Raw genomic sequence first — 16,964 nt, 5'->3', positions numbered from 1 at the left:
CTTTGATTTCCTGGTTGACCCAAACATTCTTGAGCAGAGTGGTCTTTAGCTTCCAAGTGTTGGAATTTCTGCCAAATTTTTTCCTGTGATTGAGTTCCAGTTTTAGAGCATTGTGGTCTGAGAATATGCAGGGAATAATCTCAATCTTTTGGTATCGGTTGAGACCTGATTTGTGACCCAGTACGTGGTCTATTCTGGAGAAAGTTCCATGTGCGCTCGAGAAGAATGAGTATTCTGTTGTTTTAGGGTGGAATGTTCTGTATATATCTATGAGGTCCATCTGGTCCAGTGTGTCATTCAAAGCTCTTGTTTCTTTGTTGATTTTCTGCTTAGATGATCTGTCTACTGCTGAGAGTGGAGTATTGAAGTCTCCTACAATTAATGTATTGTTATCAATACGACTCTTTATTTTGGTTAATGGTTGCCTTATGTAGATGGCTGCTCCCATATTGGCGGCATAGATATTTACAAATTGTTAGATCTTCTTGTTGGAGAGACCCTTTAAGAATGATATAGTGTCCTTCTGTGTCTCTAACTACAGTCTTTAGTTTAAAATCTAATTTGTCCGATATGAGAATTGCTACCCCAGCTTTCTTTTGAGGTCGTCTGGCATGGAAGATGGATCTCCATCCCTTCACTTTCAGTCTGGATGTATCTGTAGGTTCAAAATGAGTCTCTTGTAGACAGCATATGGATGGGTCCTGTCTTTTTATCCAATCTGCAACCCTGTGCTGTTTTATGGGAGCATTTAGGCCGTTCACGTTGAGAGTGATTATTGAAAGATATGAATTAATTGTCATCATGTTGCCTGTGAAGACCTTGTTTTTATAGATTGTCCCTGTAAATTTCTATTGCATATCCCTCTTGGGGTCTTTCTCCTTTTATAGAACCCCCCTTAATATTTCTTGCAGGGCCGGCTTAGTGGTCACTTCTTCTTTCAGTTTCTGCAGGTCTTGGAAGCTCTGCATCTCTCCGTCCATTCTAAATGAGAGCCTTGCCAGATAAAGTATTCTTGGCTGCATGTTCTTCTCATTTAGTACCCTGAATATATCTTGCCAGGCCTTTCTGGCTTGCCAGGTCTCTGTGGATAGGTCTGACGTTAATCTGATGTTCCTCCCTCTGTACGTAAGGAATCTCTTCCCCCTAACTGCCCTTAAGATGGTTTCCTTGGTTCTAAGATTTGCAAGTTTTACTATTACATGCTGGGGTGTTGGCCTGTTTTCCTTGATCTTGGGAGGGGTCCTCTCTGCCTCTAGGACACGAATGTTTATTTCATTCCCCAGTTTGGGGAAATTCTCAGCTACAGTTTGCTCAAATATATCTTCTAGTCCTCTCTCTCTCTCTCTCTCCACTCCCTCCTGGATTCCAATTATTCTGGCTTTGGAACGCTTCATGGTGTCACTTATTTCTCTGATTCTATTTTCGTGGATTCTGGAGTTGTTTTTCCCTTGCTTCCTCTTTTCCTTTTTTATCTATTAAATTGTCTTCCAGGCCACTAATTCGTTCTTCTGCCTCACTTACCCTAGCTGTTAGATTATCTAGATTAGATTGGATCTCATTGATAGCATTTTTTTAAGTTCTGCCAATTCAGCTTTCATTTCTGCCCTTAGAGACTCTATGTTGGCATTAATTGATTTCTCCATTCTAGCTATTGTCTTCACAATTGCTAGCCTGATTCCATCTCCAACATTTTGGTTATATCTGCATCCATTTGTAAATCTGCAGCATAAGTCATAATCTCTGAGTTTTTCCTATTTTGGGGGTTCCTCCTCCTTGTCATTCTGGTGAGGGGTGTTTGAGGGAATGTATAGAGTCCAAATTATTGACCAGAACCCAAGCAAGATGCACTTGTTTTCTAGGGACCTTAAGGTTGCTGGCCTCTTGTTCTTCCAGCCTGTCTTCTGGGGGAGGGGCCTGTCATGCTGTTACTCAGGCAACCCTGTTTGGGCAGAGTTGCCCTGCCCCCCCGTGACGGGGTTTGGGCCCAGTGGGAACCGGTGTTTTGGGGCTTTTGTTCTCTCGCGGCTTTCCCTGGTGGCTTCCTGTGTCTCTTCCGAGAGTCAGAGCAGAAGAGACCGTTAACAACCCTCTGCCTCAGAGCAGAGAGATCACAGTCTGTCCTTCAGTGAGCTTTCCAGGCCAGTGTCTCTCGTTTCTGTCTGTGCTGCTATAAACTGCAGCGTCCTGGTTTGTGCGCCCCTCTGCAGGCCTCCCAGTCCTGCCTCCAGGTCGGGGCACGTCTCTGCCCTTTGTGCTTCTAAAACCGCCAGCCGCTCCCAGTTTGCACGTGCAACCCCGCCGCCCCGGGTTTCTGTCCCAGGGGCTGCCCTAAAGTCCTTTCCCTGCCGCTACCATTCTGCGAGTCTGTGCCCCGTCCCCAGCACGTGAGGCTGTTGCTCACCAGCGGTGTAGGATCCCCATGGCCAGGCACTCTCCCGCTGCCGTTTATCCTCCGATATCTGCCTGCAGAATCACGGCTCCCTGCTTCTTACCTCGAAACCAACCACCTGCGATCTTCTGTTTGTAGAGATCCAGATCTTCTTACATTACAGGCTGATTTCATGGGTGCTCAGAGTGATCTGGTAGATATCCAGCTCAATTCCGGGGACCAGTTGGAATAGGGTCCCCTACTCCTCTGCCATCTTTTCCCAATCCCCTGAATTCAGGTCCTTTAGAGAGACATTTAGAACTCTGTTCTGTGACTTGCTTCTCCCTGGGGAAAATCTTTGAGCCAGGTCAACGCAGGTGGGAACAATGACTTCTGAGTGACTCTCTAGAAGGTAAAAATCCAGTGGAAGGAGTGTGGGCAGTAGATCTACATCTTGGCTTGCTTCTCCCAGTGTGGAACCCCTGCCACAGAAGCCAAGGCAAGGGCAATCAGGTCCCCAGTATTCTCTGTGGTGCTGTACCCAAGGTAAAGCCTCGTTCCCATGAGGGGGCCTGGGCAGAAGAAGCGGGTCCCCATCTTTTGGCTGTACTTGTCTAGAACTTAGCCTGAGGTCCAGGTAGCTGAGGGCAGGATAAGAAATGCTGATGTCCGCCCTTCCTGGGAAGATAGCTTTATAACTGGGAGCTGGGGGGGAAGGGGAGCCTGTGTTATTGGCTGTCCCAGTCTGGAGTGGAATTTCCATCTTGCTGAGCTATGAGAGCATAAAGATGGACTGGATTTTGTTTCAAATACTATAGACTTTGCTGTTCTTACTTTTAATAGATTTTCTTGAATATAAGTTTATTAATTTTCTGTTTACTCATAGGACCATTTACAGAAACTTTAAATGTGCTCTTTTGAAATTTTCACTGAGGGGGCACCTGGGTGGCTCAGTTGGTTAAGCGTCTGCCTTCAGCTCAGGTCATGATCCCAGCATCCTGCGATTGAATCCCACATAGGACTCCCAGCTCAGCAGGAAATCTGCTTCTCCCTCTCCCTTTGCCCCTTCCTCCTCCTGCTCATGTTCTCTATCTCTCAAATAAATAAATAAAATCTTTAAAAAAATAAGTAAAATTTTCACTGAGGAGTGGGTCTGAAAGGCTCCTCATGCTGTCTTGCTGGAAGCAGAATTCTCAGGCAGATTGTTTTTAAAGTTATATCAGGTAGTAAGATGATAGTTAATGTACAGGAATTTGAGCTGTACATGGTCTTGGATTATTATAAACAGAAACCTAAAAAATAGCAATTTTTATGGTGTTTGCATATTCCTTATTTTGTAATCTTAGTTTTTACAAATATTTTGAAAATTCTCCTTTTTATTCATATGCAAAAAGGAAGAAAAGGGATTTAATATTTCCCCACACTTAGGCTAAAGTGAGAAATGGAGCCCCTATTAAGTACAGAGGTATCAGTGATGATGCTGGTGATGATGATATTAGATGTTACAGGAACTGTGCTTTCTGATTATTTTTATTATTTCTAAACCTCAATAGTAAGCTTACAATATAAGAGTGTCTTTTTATATATGAAGTAGCCAAGATTTAAAAAGATGTGCCTAAGGTCTCAGCTCAGATTCTAATTCATGTCTGACCTCAGAGTTTGTGCTCTTGGCATTGCTCCTAGCTGCTTCAAAGTGAAAAATCCCAAGAGAAAGGCAAAAATGCACCAGAGAAGTGTTAGTCTGATCTCTTCCTTATGTGAGCCTTAGGGGAAAGATTTGTTTTAAGTGTTCTTCTCCTGGAATGAAAGATACTTAAACTGGAGCATGTCAGAAAGCTAGTCTTGTGGAAAACACTTTGCATTCAGTTGCCTAGAAGTAGAATTTGGAAATTTTGTCTCCAAAGTGAAATTTTTAAGTACATTACACTCTACAATATAATGGTATTATTAGCTCCTTGAGATTAAATAATATGCCTGATTTTGTTTTCTGATACATTTACTTAAGGGCTTTATAATAGGTGTAGTAGGCTTTTTGAGCAGTCTTATCCAGTTCAGCACTTAGCACAGTGCTTTGTGTATAAAAGATGCTCAGTAACTATTTTTGAATGAATGAACATAGCCTTTTACTTAAAAACTAAATTAGGTGTTAGTTACTTTTTCACGCTTTTTCATTCAATGACTATTAACTGAGTTTCTACCATGGGCCAGGCAGTCTTTTTGGGAATAACTAGTGAACAAAACAGACCAAAAACCTTTGCCCACAGTGCTGAGTTTTGAATGGGCTCTTACTATTTTTTCTAGCTTTATTGAAGTATAATTGACAAAATTGTAAGATATTTAAATGTACATCATGATGACTTAATATAAGAAATGGGTTCTTTTTAATATTTATATAAGAAGAAAAGAATTAGTGTTGCATAAATATTTTGTACCAGGTAAAAGTCATTTAGGCCTTTTGGTTATAAGCAACAGAACCAATTGAATTTAGCCTAAGCAAAACTGGTAGAATCTACTGTGATATAAGAATGCAGAGATACTGTGGAACCAATGAGTAGGAATAAAACTTGGCTTCAAGAAAGAAGAGGCATTGTTGTTTCTCTCATTGCAGTGTGTTTCATTCTTTTCTCTGCAGACTCGCTTCCTTTATTCTTTAGCTCACATGACAAAATATAGCTGCCCTACAGCCCCTAAGTTCGATAGTTCATTTCCAGTCACACAGAGAGAGACTCATAGACTCTGGGTACCAGTTCGTCAGGTTTGGTCAAATATTCACTCAGCCCAATCCAGTGAACTGTGCCCCAAGAGATGCAAAATTCTTACAAATATGATGCTTATGACTCATGGGATTTTTGAATAGGCAGACACCACAAATGTCTGCATACATACTGCATAATTTTCACAATTACAAGGTTGGAAATTCTTTCGGATGAATTTGGAACCCTGAAAGGTTGAATAACATACTTACGGTTGCACAGCATGTAAGCTGTGGATCCAGAACCTAGTTTTGTCTGACTACAGAATCTTATGCTGGGGGCACCTGGGTGGTTCAGTCATTAAGTGTCTGTCTTCAGCTCAGGTCATGGTCCCAGGATCCTGGGATCGAGCCCCACATCGGGCTCCCTGCTCCGTGGGAAGCCTGCTTCTCCCTCTCCCACTCCCCCTGCTTGTGTTGCCTCTGTCGCTGTCTCTCTCTGCCAAATAAATAAAATCTTAAAAAAAAAAAAATCTTATACTGTTACTATTAACCGTATACACTTTTTTTTACCTGTTTATTTTTTATTGATATACAATTGACTATAACATTATATTAGTTTCCAGTGTACAATCTAATGATTTGATATTTTATATATTGTGAAATGATCACAATAAGTCTAGTTTATACCCATCACCGTATAGTTACAGTTTTTGTGTATGTGTGTGATGAGAACTTTTAAGATCTACTCTTTCAGCAATTTTCAAATATACAGTACAATATTAACTGTAGACACCATGCCTGATAGTAATATCCCCAGGGCTTATTTTATAACTGAAAGTTTATACCTTTTGACCCCCTTCACCCATCCATCCTTTCCCCCCACCTACCCACCTCTGGCAACCACTAATCCATTCTCTGTTATCTCTGAGGGTTTTTGTTTGTCTCTTTGTTTTGATTTCACAGGTAAGTGAGATCACATGGTATTTGCCTTTCTCTGTCTCACTTAGCATAATGCCCTCAGGGTCCATCCACACTGTTGCAGGTTGTAAGATTTCCTTCTTTTATATTGCTGAGTAATATTCCATTGGGTTCATTGTATTTGGAACTTTCTTGGTTTCCTGGATCTTGATGTCTCCTTCCTTCTCCAGGTTAGGGAAATTTTCAGCCATTGTTTCTTCAGATAAGTTTTCTGCCCCTTTCTCACTCTCCTCCTTTTGGGACCCCTGTAATGTGAATATTTATTTGCTTGGTATCATCCTTTCAGTCCCTTAAGCCATCTTCATTCTTTCACTTTTTGCTGCTCTGATTGAATGAAATCTGCCCTGTCTTTGAGTTCAGGGATCCATTCTTTTTTTTTTTTTTTTTAAGATTTTTTATTATTATTATTTATTTATTTGACACAGAGAAAGACAGCAAGAGAGGGAACACAAGCAAGGGGAGTGGGGAAGGGAGAAGCAGGCTTCCCGCTGAGCAGGGAGCCCGAAGCAGGGCTTGATCCCAGGACCCCAGGATCATGACCTGACTGGAAGGCAGACACTAAATGACTGAGCCACCCAGGCACCCCAGGGATCCATTCTTTTGCTTCATCCAGTCTGCTATAGAACCTGTCTGTTACGTTTTTCAGTTTAATTATTATACTCTTCAACTCTGTGACTTCTGCTTGGTACTTTCTTATAGTTTCTATTTGCTGAAACTCTGACTTTGTTCATACATTGTTTTGCTGACCTTGGTGAGCATCATTATGACTGCTATTTTGAACTCACTTATCTGTTTCATTAAGGTCTTTTTTTTTTTGAGATTTTATCTTTTTCTTTCATTTAGAACATACTCCTCTGTTTTTAAAAAAATTTTTTTACTCTTCTGTGTTTGTTTCTATGCATTAGATAAACAGCCCCCTCTCCCAGTCTTGAAGGAGTGGCCTCATGTAGGAGATGAACTTTCTTAACTACTTTATTTTATTTTATTTTATTTTTTTAAGATTTTATTTATTTGACAGAGAGAGACACAGCAAGAGAGGGAACACAAGCAGGGGGAGTGGGAGAGGGAGAAGCAGGCTTCCTGCTGAGCAGGGAGCCCAATGCAGGGCTCGATCCCAGGACCCTGGGATCATGACCTGAGCCAAAGGCAGATGCTTAACGACTGAGCCACCCAGGCACCCCTTAACTACTTTTTTTTAAAAGGTGTTGAGAGACAGTATCACTAAATTTCATTCAAAGAATCCATCCCCCCTCCCTGCAAAAAAAAGAATGTGTTCCCCTTGTTAATGCTTTCTAGATGCCATTATTACCTTACTTGTTAAGTGTGCATGTTCTTTATTGCTATTTCTAATGATAGTAGCACTTTTATGTTACCTTTGTTATAGTTACATTATTTCAAGAATAGTGTATTTGTATTAATAGAATCATAACAGTATGGAGCCTTTTATCTGTTTATCTTTAAATTTAAATAAATTTAAAGTGATTGACTTTACCTAGTTTCTAGATCATTGAAATATGTACAATAAAATTTTAACCAAAAAAATTTCAGAAGAACTTTTTTTAAAAAGTTTTTTGTTGTTGTTCTCTTGTTTGATTTATTTAACTAGACACAATAAATTTAACACCTGTAGCACAAATCCTATTATAATAAAGATAAAGGCAGATTAGTAGTCTAGTATATAAAAATTGGAGAAAATACCTTATTAGAAGTTCTTTTATCTTATAATTTAGGGATAAGTTTAATTTCATTTGTGCTATTTAACTTAAAGTTTATTTTGAAGACATGTAAAATGTTTTTGAAAAATTGTATCATATTTCAAAAAAAGGGGTTTGTTTCTTTCCTAGAATTCTCTACCAGTACTTGTCTTAGTGATCTTACCCAATCTCATGGCTTTACATATAATGTGTGTGCTCGCTCCTCCCTAACTTCTTCCAGCTCATAATTCTCCCCTGACCTTACAACTTGTATACCCAGCTGCCTACTCAACAGCACCACTTGACATATCAGACATAGTATGTCCAAATTGAATTTCTCACCCTCCCCAAACAGAAAATAGTAAAACCTGCTCTACCCTCCATGTTTTCCTTCTTTATTAATGGCCATCTCTCCTTCCATTTGCTCATTCCAGAAATGTTAGACTTATCCTTGATTCTCTTCTGCCTCACATTTGTGAACACATCTTACTACCTTCAAAATATATCTAGCATCTGACTCGTTCTCCCAACCTCTGTTGTGTTTCTACCCTGGTCCACCCCATCTTTATTCTTTATATGGATGATTTCTGCCTGCTTCCATCCTTGCTTGCCTGCAGTCTATTCTCATTAGCCTGAGGGACCTATCAAACAAAAACCAGATCATGTTTCTTCTCAGAACCTTTCAGTGGTTCCTCATTTTTTCCAAAGTAAAAATCAAAGTTTTTACACTGGCTCATGAGGCCTTACACAATCTGTTCTCTGTACCGCCCGCCTTCTCTGACTTCATCTTTTTCTATTTTCTGCCACCCTAGCTCTCTTGCTTTTTCTCAAACACAGAAGACACCATCTGCCTCAGAACTTCTGCACTGACTGAAACACTCTGTAGATATCTTATGAGATGTAATCTTTCACCTCCTTCAAGACATTGCTCAAATGTCACCTTTTTCCATGAGCCTGTACTTTACCCCATTTGAGATCCAGCCTCCTCTCCCTTGCCATGCTCTATTTGTTCTCCAAAGAGTTTTATTTACCTCGTAGTAAAAGTTATGAAAGGACCAGCAGTTTTGACTTTTTTTCACTGATGCATTGTCCAGTGCACAGACTGTGCTTGGCTATAATTTTTGCTGAATGAATAATTGCATGAAAGAATTTTAATGAAACTCTTGTATGGTGTGTGTATGCATGCACACATGCATGTGCATGTATGGGGGGTTCTGTGTGTTTATATAGTAAAATAATATAAGTTAACATAAGTTTTCAATCAAAATATTTTCTCTTAAATTGGGTTTGGGTAGTATAAAATTGTTGGCTAAGACACATCTGTCTTTCCTTCATTTGAGCTATTTTGTATATGGGACAAAAGACAGCAATTCCTAGATATTTAGATCAAAACAACAAATGTTTTTAAAACCATTTTTCAGCTTCAAGAATGATTGTGATAAATATCTGTGGGTTAGTAACTTAGAATTTTTTAAAAACATGATTATTAACTGGAAATTTAAAGAGATAACATAGACATCTGAAAATTAAAGTTTTTAATTTTAGTAATCCCATTCTAAGCTTCATAGAAATTTTCCTTTCTCTTTTTTTCTTAAACTTTAAACATAGGCTTTTTCATACAATTTAGTATAAAGAAATAATCTTTTAGGTGGAATGTTGTGTCAGACAACTATGGCACTCATACCCTCGTACTATTCTAGAAATTGTACAGCATATGGAACTTTTAGGATAAGCTTATCTGTGAACTGCTTCCCCTATTAAAGAACTAATTCATAAGTACCCTTGTACCCAACCAACATAACATCTTAAGCTTGATGTATTTCCCAAATCTAAATCCAGATTTTTTTCCTGTGACAGATAGCACTACTGCCAGACATTTCTGATTTATTCTGATGGAGAAAATTTCCTGTTTCTTGACTGATTTAAATTTAGTCTTATATACAAACATTTGCTAGCTAATTATTAATCACATTCATTATGACTCTGAATTGGTAAAAATATAAAACACTAGAATTTTCTAAAGAATTCTATTACAGCATTGTGAAAATACCTCTCGGTCAGTTTTCATTGTTAAAATGTTAGATTTAGAGTAGTCAATCTGTGGTGCCTTTCTTCCACAGTTCTGATAAAATAAACAGTCACAAATGTTAAGAAAATTTAGGATGAATTCTAGATTCCAGTCAATCGTGTTGAGCCAGTATGCATAGATCTTCAACTAGGTGAATAAATCCCTATATATCCTTTAGTCAAATAGGGTTTTTTGATTCATTCACATGCAGTTACAAAGGAATTTCAGAATCCAGAAATATACATACTTAGAAAGCCCATGTGACTTTGTGCTATGAGATTAAATTTTGTGGAGTATAAAGTTTATCCTGGAAGGAAATATCTACTTGTTACAGAGCTTAATTCATTTGTATCCAACTTGCGAGTTATTAAATGTAAAGTTTTTATAGAGTTTAGCAAACAAATGCAAGAGCTACTTGGTTGAATATCTGTTTCTGAGAAAACTGTTTTCTATTTACAGTCTTATCTCAACCCATGGTGACAGCTATCTTCTCTTATTCTAGGGAGAGATAATGTGAGGGGGAGAAAAACCTTCCTAGTGGATGGTATGCTATTTCAGTAGTCAGCATTCTGAAGTAGTTTCAGAATTGAGACTAAATAAACACTACATCAAAAACTAATGATGTACTACTGTAATGGTGACTAACATAACATAATAATAAATAAAATAAAATTTAAAATAAATAAATAAATACAGTCCTGAGGGGGAAATAAATCTCTTGTTATATGTTTATTGATCTTGTGATTTCACAAAATGAAAAAATGTTGATTGAAACACCTAGAAATCACTGATAACTACAGAGTTTATGACAAGTTTTTCTTTGGTGTGTAGCTGAAAACCAGACTTAAGAGCTGAAATAACCCGAGTACTCAAGATATCCTATATACTGCTTTGGTGCACTCAGGATTTTCTTACAAGAGTATCTTGTTCTGGATAATTTGTGATTTTATAATCGAGTTAAGAGATTCATTTATTAAAGTTTCATAATAAACCTTTGGCCTGAATTCAACATCATAACTACTGCTTGGAATACCATACACTGAGAGAAGTGTGTTTAGCTATGTTTCAAATGATAGAAAATGTGGGGATGGTCTTACAATCTTATTATAAATAGTTTTGTCCTATTAACCATAAGAAAAAAAGGGGGAAGTATAGGTTTGCTAATACACTCTGAATGCATAAACAAAAAAATTAATAAAATAAGAACTGTTTGTAACATAGCATTAAACAGCAGCTTAACATGTTTTTCCCAGATTAAAAACTTTCTTGGTAAAGGTGGATATTTGTTTTTCTCTTTGCTGACATCCACTCCAGAGCAGTATGGGTTGATTTAAAAGTGAAGACTTCATCTTCCAAGGGGTAGGGAGGACAGATCCAAAGTATTCAGAGTCCATATTACTAGTTACCTCTCTGCATTTAGCTTTTAGCATTAACAACATGCTTTGCTTTCCAATTCTCTCTATTCTAGTCTATGCAAGGGAAACTTTCTAAAGAAAAATCAACTACTCAAAAGATGATGGAAGAGCTGGAAAAGAAAGAAAGAAACCTACAGAGATTAACAAAAACATTGCTTGATGTGAGTAGAAAAAATTCAAATTGTTTTCAAAGAACGATACAGTACTTATTCAAGTTAAAGCAGATACTTATTTTGTACATATTCATAGAACATTTTTTAGTTGAAGATTTGATTTTGGTGTGCCAATTAAATCCATTAGGTTTCTTACAAAATTTTAATTAAAAGGCAAACTTTTATTTTCCTTATGTCTCAGAATATAATTTCACAGACTTAACTGCAACACAGTCAAATATTATATAGAGATTAGGTCCCAGAGTAATTCAGTAAAGCATAAATTGAACATAAATAAAATTACCTTTGGAAATCCTTAAGGAAGTTGCAGTGTTGACACTTCATCATTGGAACAGGTCACACTTTCTTCATTTAATTACAAGATGACACACTTGACTTGCATTTAAGGATATGTTTTACAAAAAAAAAGAAATACTTATGGTAGTTTTTTAACTCTCATCATGACATTTTGCCTCTAAATACCCAGAATGCATCTCCAAAAATTAGGGACATTTCTCATATAACTACCACCATTGTCAAACCCAGTAAGAATAATATTCCTCAATATTTGATAATACCTCGTCTGTACCAGAATTTCCCCACTTCTTTCCCAGATGCTTTTTATGACAGTTGAAACCAACATTCAATCAAAGACCATTAAGTTGAGTTTCATTTTGTCATATAAAATTTCTCACTTTTTCCATGTTAGTGACTTGTTGACAAATCTGGGCCTGTTGTCTTAAAGACTTATAGATAATCAGGCCTTCTAGATTTGTCTGATTGCTTTCTTATGGTGTCATTTATCTTGTTCTCTACCCCCTCTATCTCTTATACCCTAAAAGTAAGAGCTAAAGATACCATGAAGTCAAGTCAAACGTTTTTTGGCATGAAGACTTTGTAGGTGTTGTTCATGTCATCAAATTATTTATGTTTGGTTATCCCACTGTAAGTGACAGAAATACTGATCTCACTGGGTTAAAATGGTAACAGACTAATTTTTTCCATTGTCACATTATGGCCTCTGCAAATAGCAGGTAATCTGTGGAATGATACTTAGGTAACTGTGAATATGCAGTTTATCAGTACCCTTTCCCTTGATGGTTTTAGTATTCACTGATGATCATTGTCTAAATTATTACATGATTAAAAGAATCATATTTTTTTCTAATTATTTTTACATTTATTAGCTGGCATTCATCTATTAAAAAAATCTTTTCCTCATCAATGCAGGCTGGTTATTTTGAAATACAGTTCCAACTGGAAGGCTAATTAAATTGCCTCTAGCAGTTTTCAGAATGAGAAGTAGATGGTGACAGTTTTGGGGATGAAGTGAAGGTAGATTTTTCTGAGTGTAATAAATTATGAGTTCATATTGATTGATACTTCCAATTCAAATTTCACAATTCAAAATTGTTAGGGTTTTTTTCCTTTCTTTGATTTTATACTTGCAGTTCTTTTTCTCTTATGCTGAAAATTTTGGTTCCTATCAACATTAACATAATGTAGGTACTTTTTTCTCAATATGCAACAGATAGTTTCAAAGTAACTAAATCATTATTGCTACTAACGGTAAAACTACAGGATGAGGTTTAAAATTTCTTCATAATTCTTTTTGTTCTTGGGATAAATTTCATTATAGAAGAATACATATATAACCAAGATGCTTATTATGTGACATTATGTGGCATGAGATACTCCTAGAAAGTGAGTCTGGATTTGTTGCCCCTTTCAGATCTACCCTAGGGCATGAGATGACACAGAGGAATCACTGAATCATTTCATTTCCACTATTTTAAATTCCTTTTTTTTCCCCCCACTGTGTGTATGCAGTTAAATTTGGTTAATGTGTATGTAATATGACTCCACCGTTTTGTTTATAAATGGGGGATAATGTTCAGACAACTGCATGACTTTGAGTACCCTTTCTCTGTTCTAACAACCTGATTTATGTTTTCTTTATCCTTTGCAGAACCAAAGGCAAACAGAAGAGACGTGCTCTTTATTGGATCAGGGCCAGGAAGCAGACCAATCCAGGCAGCAGACAGTACTTACCAAATGGCCACTATCCGATTTGAGTGTGATTGATCAGCTGTTCAAGGAAATGTCCTATTGTTTGTTTGACTTGAAGGCATTGTGTAGTATTCTCAATCAGCGTGCTCAGGGCAAGGAGCCTAATCTTTCATTATTACTGGGAATCAGATGTAAGTCGCTGATGCCTTGTCCTTACTATATTGCTTAGCAATTAGAAACCTGTCTTCATGAATCAGGAACCTCTTACTGCCTTTTCCTTATTTGTTTTTATCTCCTTTCCTACTTAGATTTATAAATCTCTGAATAAATCTGTAGGTCTGTGAATACCTGTTATTACTTCATTGCTAGAACTTACCTCATACTTAGAGAAGTGAGCAGGGTCATAGTTGATACGGACTGCCACCTGGCAGAATGCCTACAGATCTACCTGTGTGGATGAGCTATGTAATCTGTTAATATGTGACTGGAGTGGTAGTTAGGTGTGATATTCCTGATTACTCTTCTAAAAGTAATGATTCTATTGGCTTTTGTGTGTTAAATGTAGAAGTTAATGATCCAGCATCTGTCTGCTGCTAAAATATTTGAGAGAAGCTACTCCTTTGCTTTCCCTATACAGTGTATGTCTGTGGCAGTTGCTTAATATAAGTACCAGTGGTGGGGTGCCTGGGTGGCTCAGTCGGTTAAGTATCTGCCTTCGGCTCAGGTCATGATCCCTTCCTGGGATCGAGCCCCACGTCAGGCTCCCAGCTCAGCGGGGAGTCTGCTTCTCCCTCTCCCTCTGCCTCTCCCCCTGCTTGTGTGCTCTCCATCAAATGAATAAATAAAATCTTTAATATATATATAACTACCCGTGCTGTCACAAGAGCTAATTTTCATGGCTTATAGATCTGTTGCCCTTGTCATGCATATACACTCTGGCCTTGTCTCTTTCAATATGACACCCACCCGTTGTTCCTCAGTTCCATATTCTTCCACACATAGTTGTGAGAGCTGCCACAGGAATATCCTAGTTTCCCTTCTGTGCTGCTTTTGCAGAAACACACATCTCTGCATGTGGTTCTAAATTACTATAATATTGATATGTTGGTCTCTTTTTAATACAGAAGAAATGGGCATAAGTAAGGAGATATGATTGGAGTAAGACTGTAAGGTTTATGTACCTACTATGTTGTATTGAATAATTGCCTAATAATATGGTTAATATGTGACTAGAGTGGACACTAGTTTTATTTAGTTTCATCAAAAAGATTCTACCATCTGGCGTCATGATAGTTATTTTGACAAAACCAAGAATACTTTCCATCAAAGTATAGCCCTTGTTAAATGAAACATGTAACTGTGCTCGGAGATGTCAGATATGTGTATACATATATGTGGGCATGTAAGAAACACTTTAAAGTGTAAGTATATTGACTTAGTAAGTAATTATTAAATGCTTTATATAGTCCAGATACTAAGGTGCGGATAATGCAGTTGAGCACAGCCGTTGGCCCACGCACAAACTAAATTACTAGAGCATTGTGATAAGTACTATAATTGAGATGTGGGCGGAGGACAATGGGGGCCCAAGGGGAAAACTAACTAAATGGGAAGGGCTGTGAAGGCTCTGGTGTTCGGCTTGAATCTTAGAGTCGGAGAGGTTTGCCAGGTCAACACGGGGTGGTTTAGTTAGCAGTAAAAGCTCACACACAAAAGACTCATTCTCTTCACCATTTTAGAGGTGGTCACCCCTTCAGTTATTTTGTAACCTTCTGCATTTGTATTCTTCTACATATAGTATTTGTCAACTTTTCCAGTAATTAGATTAAGAGAACTATCCAAATGTGAATAAAAAGAGAGATTCAAGAACTTTGTCGCATTCACCTCCCAATGTATACCCCTTCCAGTCTTTCAAGTTTAACCCCATAATCCTTACCTTATATCCTGGTACTGTGAAAATTTGACCAGCTAGCTAATTTGTCAAAAACCAGTGGATTATTTTGAATCCCTGTCTCCTCACTCCATCCATTGCTCATTGACACTGTTCACCCCACCCTTGTTTTTTAAAATGCTCTGCTACCACAGTTTCCATGGCTTCGTTCTCTAGGTTCTACTTCTGCCTTTATGACTGCTGAGTCTTAGTCTTCTCTGGAATTCTCTGCCATTTAAATTATTAGTGTCTCCTGGAAATCTTTTGTTGCTGATTTTTTTTTGTTTCTTTTTTTAAATTGGATTATTTGTGGGTTTTTTGTTATTGTGTTGTATAAGTTCTTTATATATTTTGAATATTCATCCTTTATCCAATATATCATTTGCAAATATCTTCTCTCATCCTATAGATTGTCTTTTTGTTTTGCTGATAGTTTTCGTTTTGCTGTGCAAAAGCTTTTTATTTTGGTATAATCCCAATGGTTTGGTTTTGCTTTTGTTTCCTTTGCCCGAGAAGACCTGTCTAGAAAAATGTTTCTATGGCTGATGTCAAAGAAATTACTGCCTGTGTTTTCTTCCAGGAGTTTCATGGTTTCAGATCTCATATTTAGGTCTTTAATCCATTTTGAGTTTATTTTTGTGTATGGTCTAAGAAAGCAGTCCAGTTTTATTCTTCTGCATGTAGCTGTCCAATTTCCCCAACACCATTTGTTGAGTGGACCAAAAACCATTTGTCTTCTCCCCATTGTATATTTTTACTTCCATTGCCAAAGATTGACCATATAAGCATGAATTTATTTCTGGACACTCTGTTCTGTTGATCTATGTGTCTGTTTTTGTACCAGTACCATGCTGTTTTGATTACTACAGCTTTGTAGTATGTCTTATAATCTGGGATTACAATACCTCCAGCTTTGTTGTTTTTGAAGATTGCTTTGGCTATTTGAGATCTTTTGTGGTTCCATACAAATTTTAGGATTTTTTCACAACATTTGTGAAAAGCGTTGGTATTTTGACAGGAATTACATTAAATCTGTAGATTACTTTGGGTAGTATGGATATTTTAACAATATTACTTCTTCCAATCCATGAGCTCAGCATATCTTTCCATTTGTTGGTGTTGTCTTCAGTTTCTTTCATCCATGTTTTATAGTTTAGGGCATACAGGTCTTTCACCTCCTTGGTTAAGTATATTCCTAGGTATTGTATTCTTTTTGGTGCAACTGTAAATGGGATTGTTTTTTTAATTTCTCTTTCTGCTACTTCACTCTTAGTGTATAGAAATGCAGCAGGTTTCTTTATACTTGTATAATTTGTGTCCTGTGACTTTACTGAATTCATTTATCAGTTCTTTGGTAGTCTTCAGGGTTTTCTGCAAATAGTGTCATCTGCAAACAGTGAAAGTTTTATTTATTCCTCAAAAATTTGGATGCTTTTGCCTCTCTTTTTATATATTTTCTCTCAGTAATCTTAGCCAAGTCCTTTTGTTTTCTGTTAGTGCATACAGACATTTATCTCTTACCCTGCCTAGAATGTCCCTTCTGGGCTCTTGATTATACTTACCTTATATTAGAACCAGTTATTCAATAGGCATCATAGACTCAACTATATCTAAAAGAGAACCTACCTTTCTTCCCTCCCTAAACCTACTCCTC

The 16,964-nt window shown here is 37.5% G+C and overlaps 1 protein-coding gene across 2 annotated transcripts in view; it reads left to right on the top strand.

Annotated features, from left to right (window-relative positions):
* Window positions 1–16,964, top strand: part of CEP85L (centrosomal protein 85L) — a 163,183-nt gene that overhangs the window by 132,110 nt on the left and 14,109 nt on the right. For both annotated transcript variants that reach the window (XM_081828873.1, XM_081828874.1), the window contains exons 10-11: window positions 11,272–11,379; window positions 13,340–13,571. In XM_081828873.1, the coding sequence (XP_081684999.1) occupies window positions 11,272–11,379; window positions 13,340–13,571 (340 nt within the window). The remainder of the gene's footprint in view (window positions 1–11,271; window positions 11,380–13,339; window positions 13,572–16,964) is intronic.

This window comes from Leptonychotes weddellii, chromosome 8, assembly GCF_054177405.1.
Source record: "Leptonychotes weddellii isolate Sample4059 chromosome 8, ASM5417740v2, whole genome shotgun sequence".
In the NCBI taxonomy this organism is placed as follows: domain Eukaryota; kingdom Metazoa; phylum Chordata; class Mammalia; order Carnivora; family Phocidae; genus Leptonychotes; species Leptonychotes weddellii.
Note: the sequence above shows the minus strand (reverse complement) of the source record. Positions and strands in the feature narration are given on the sequence as shown.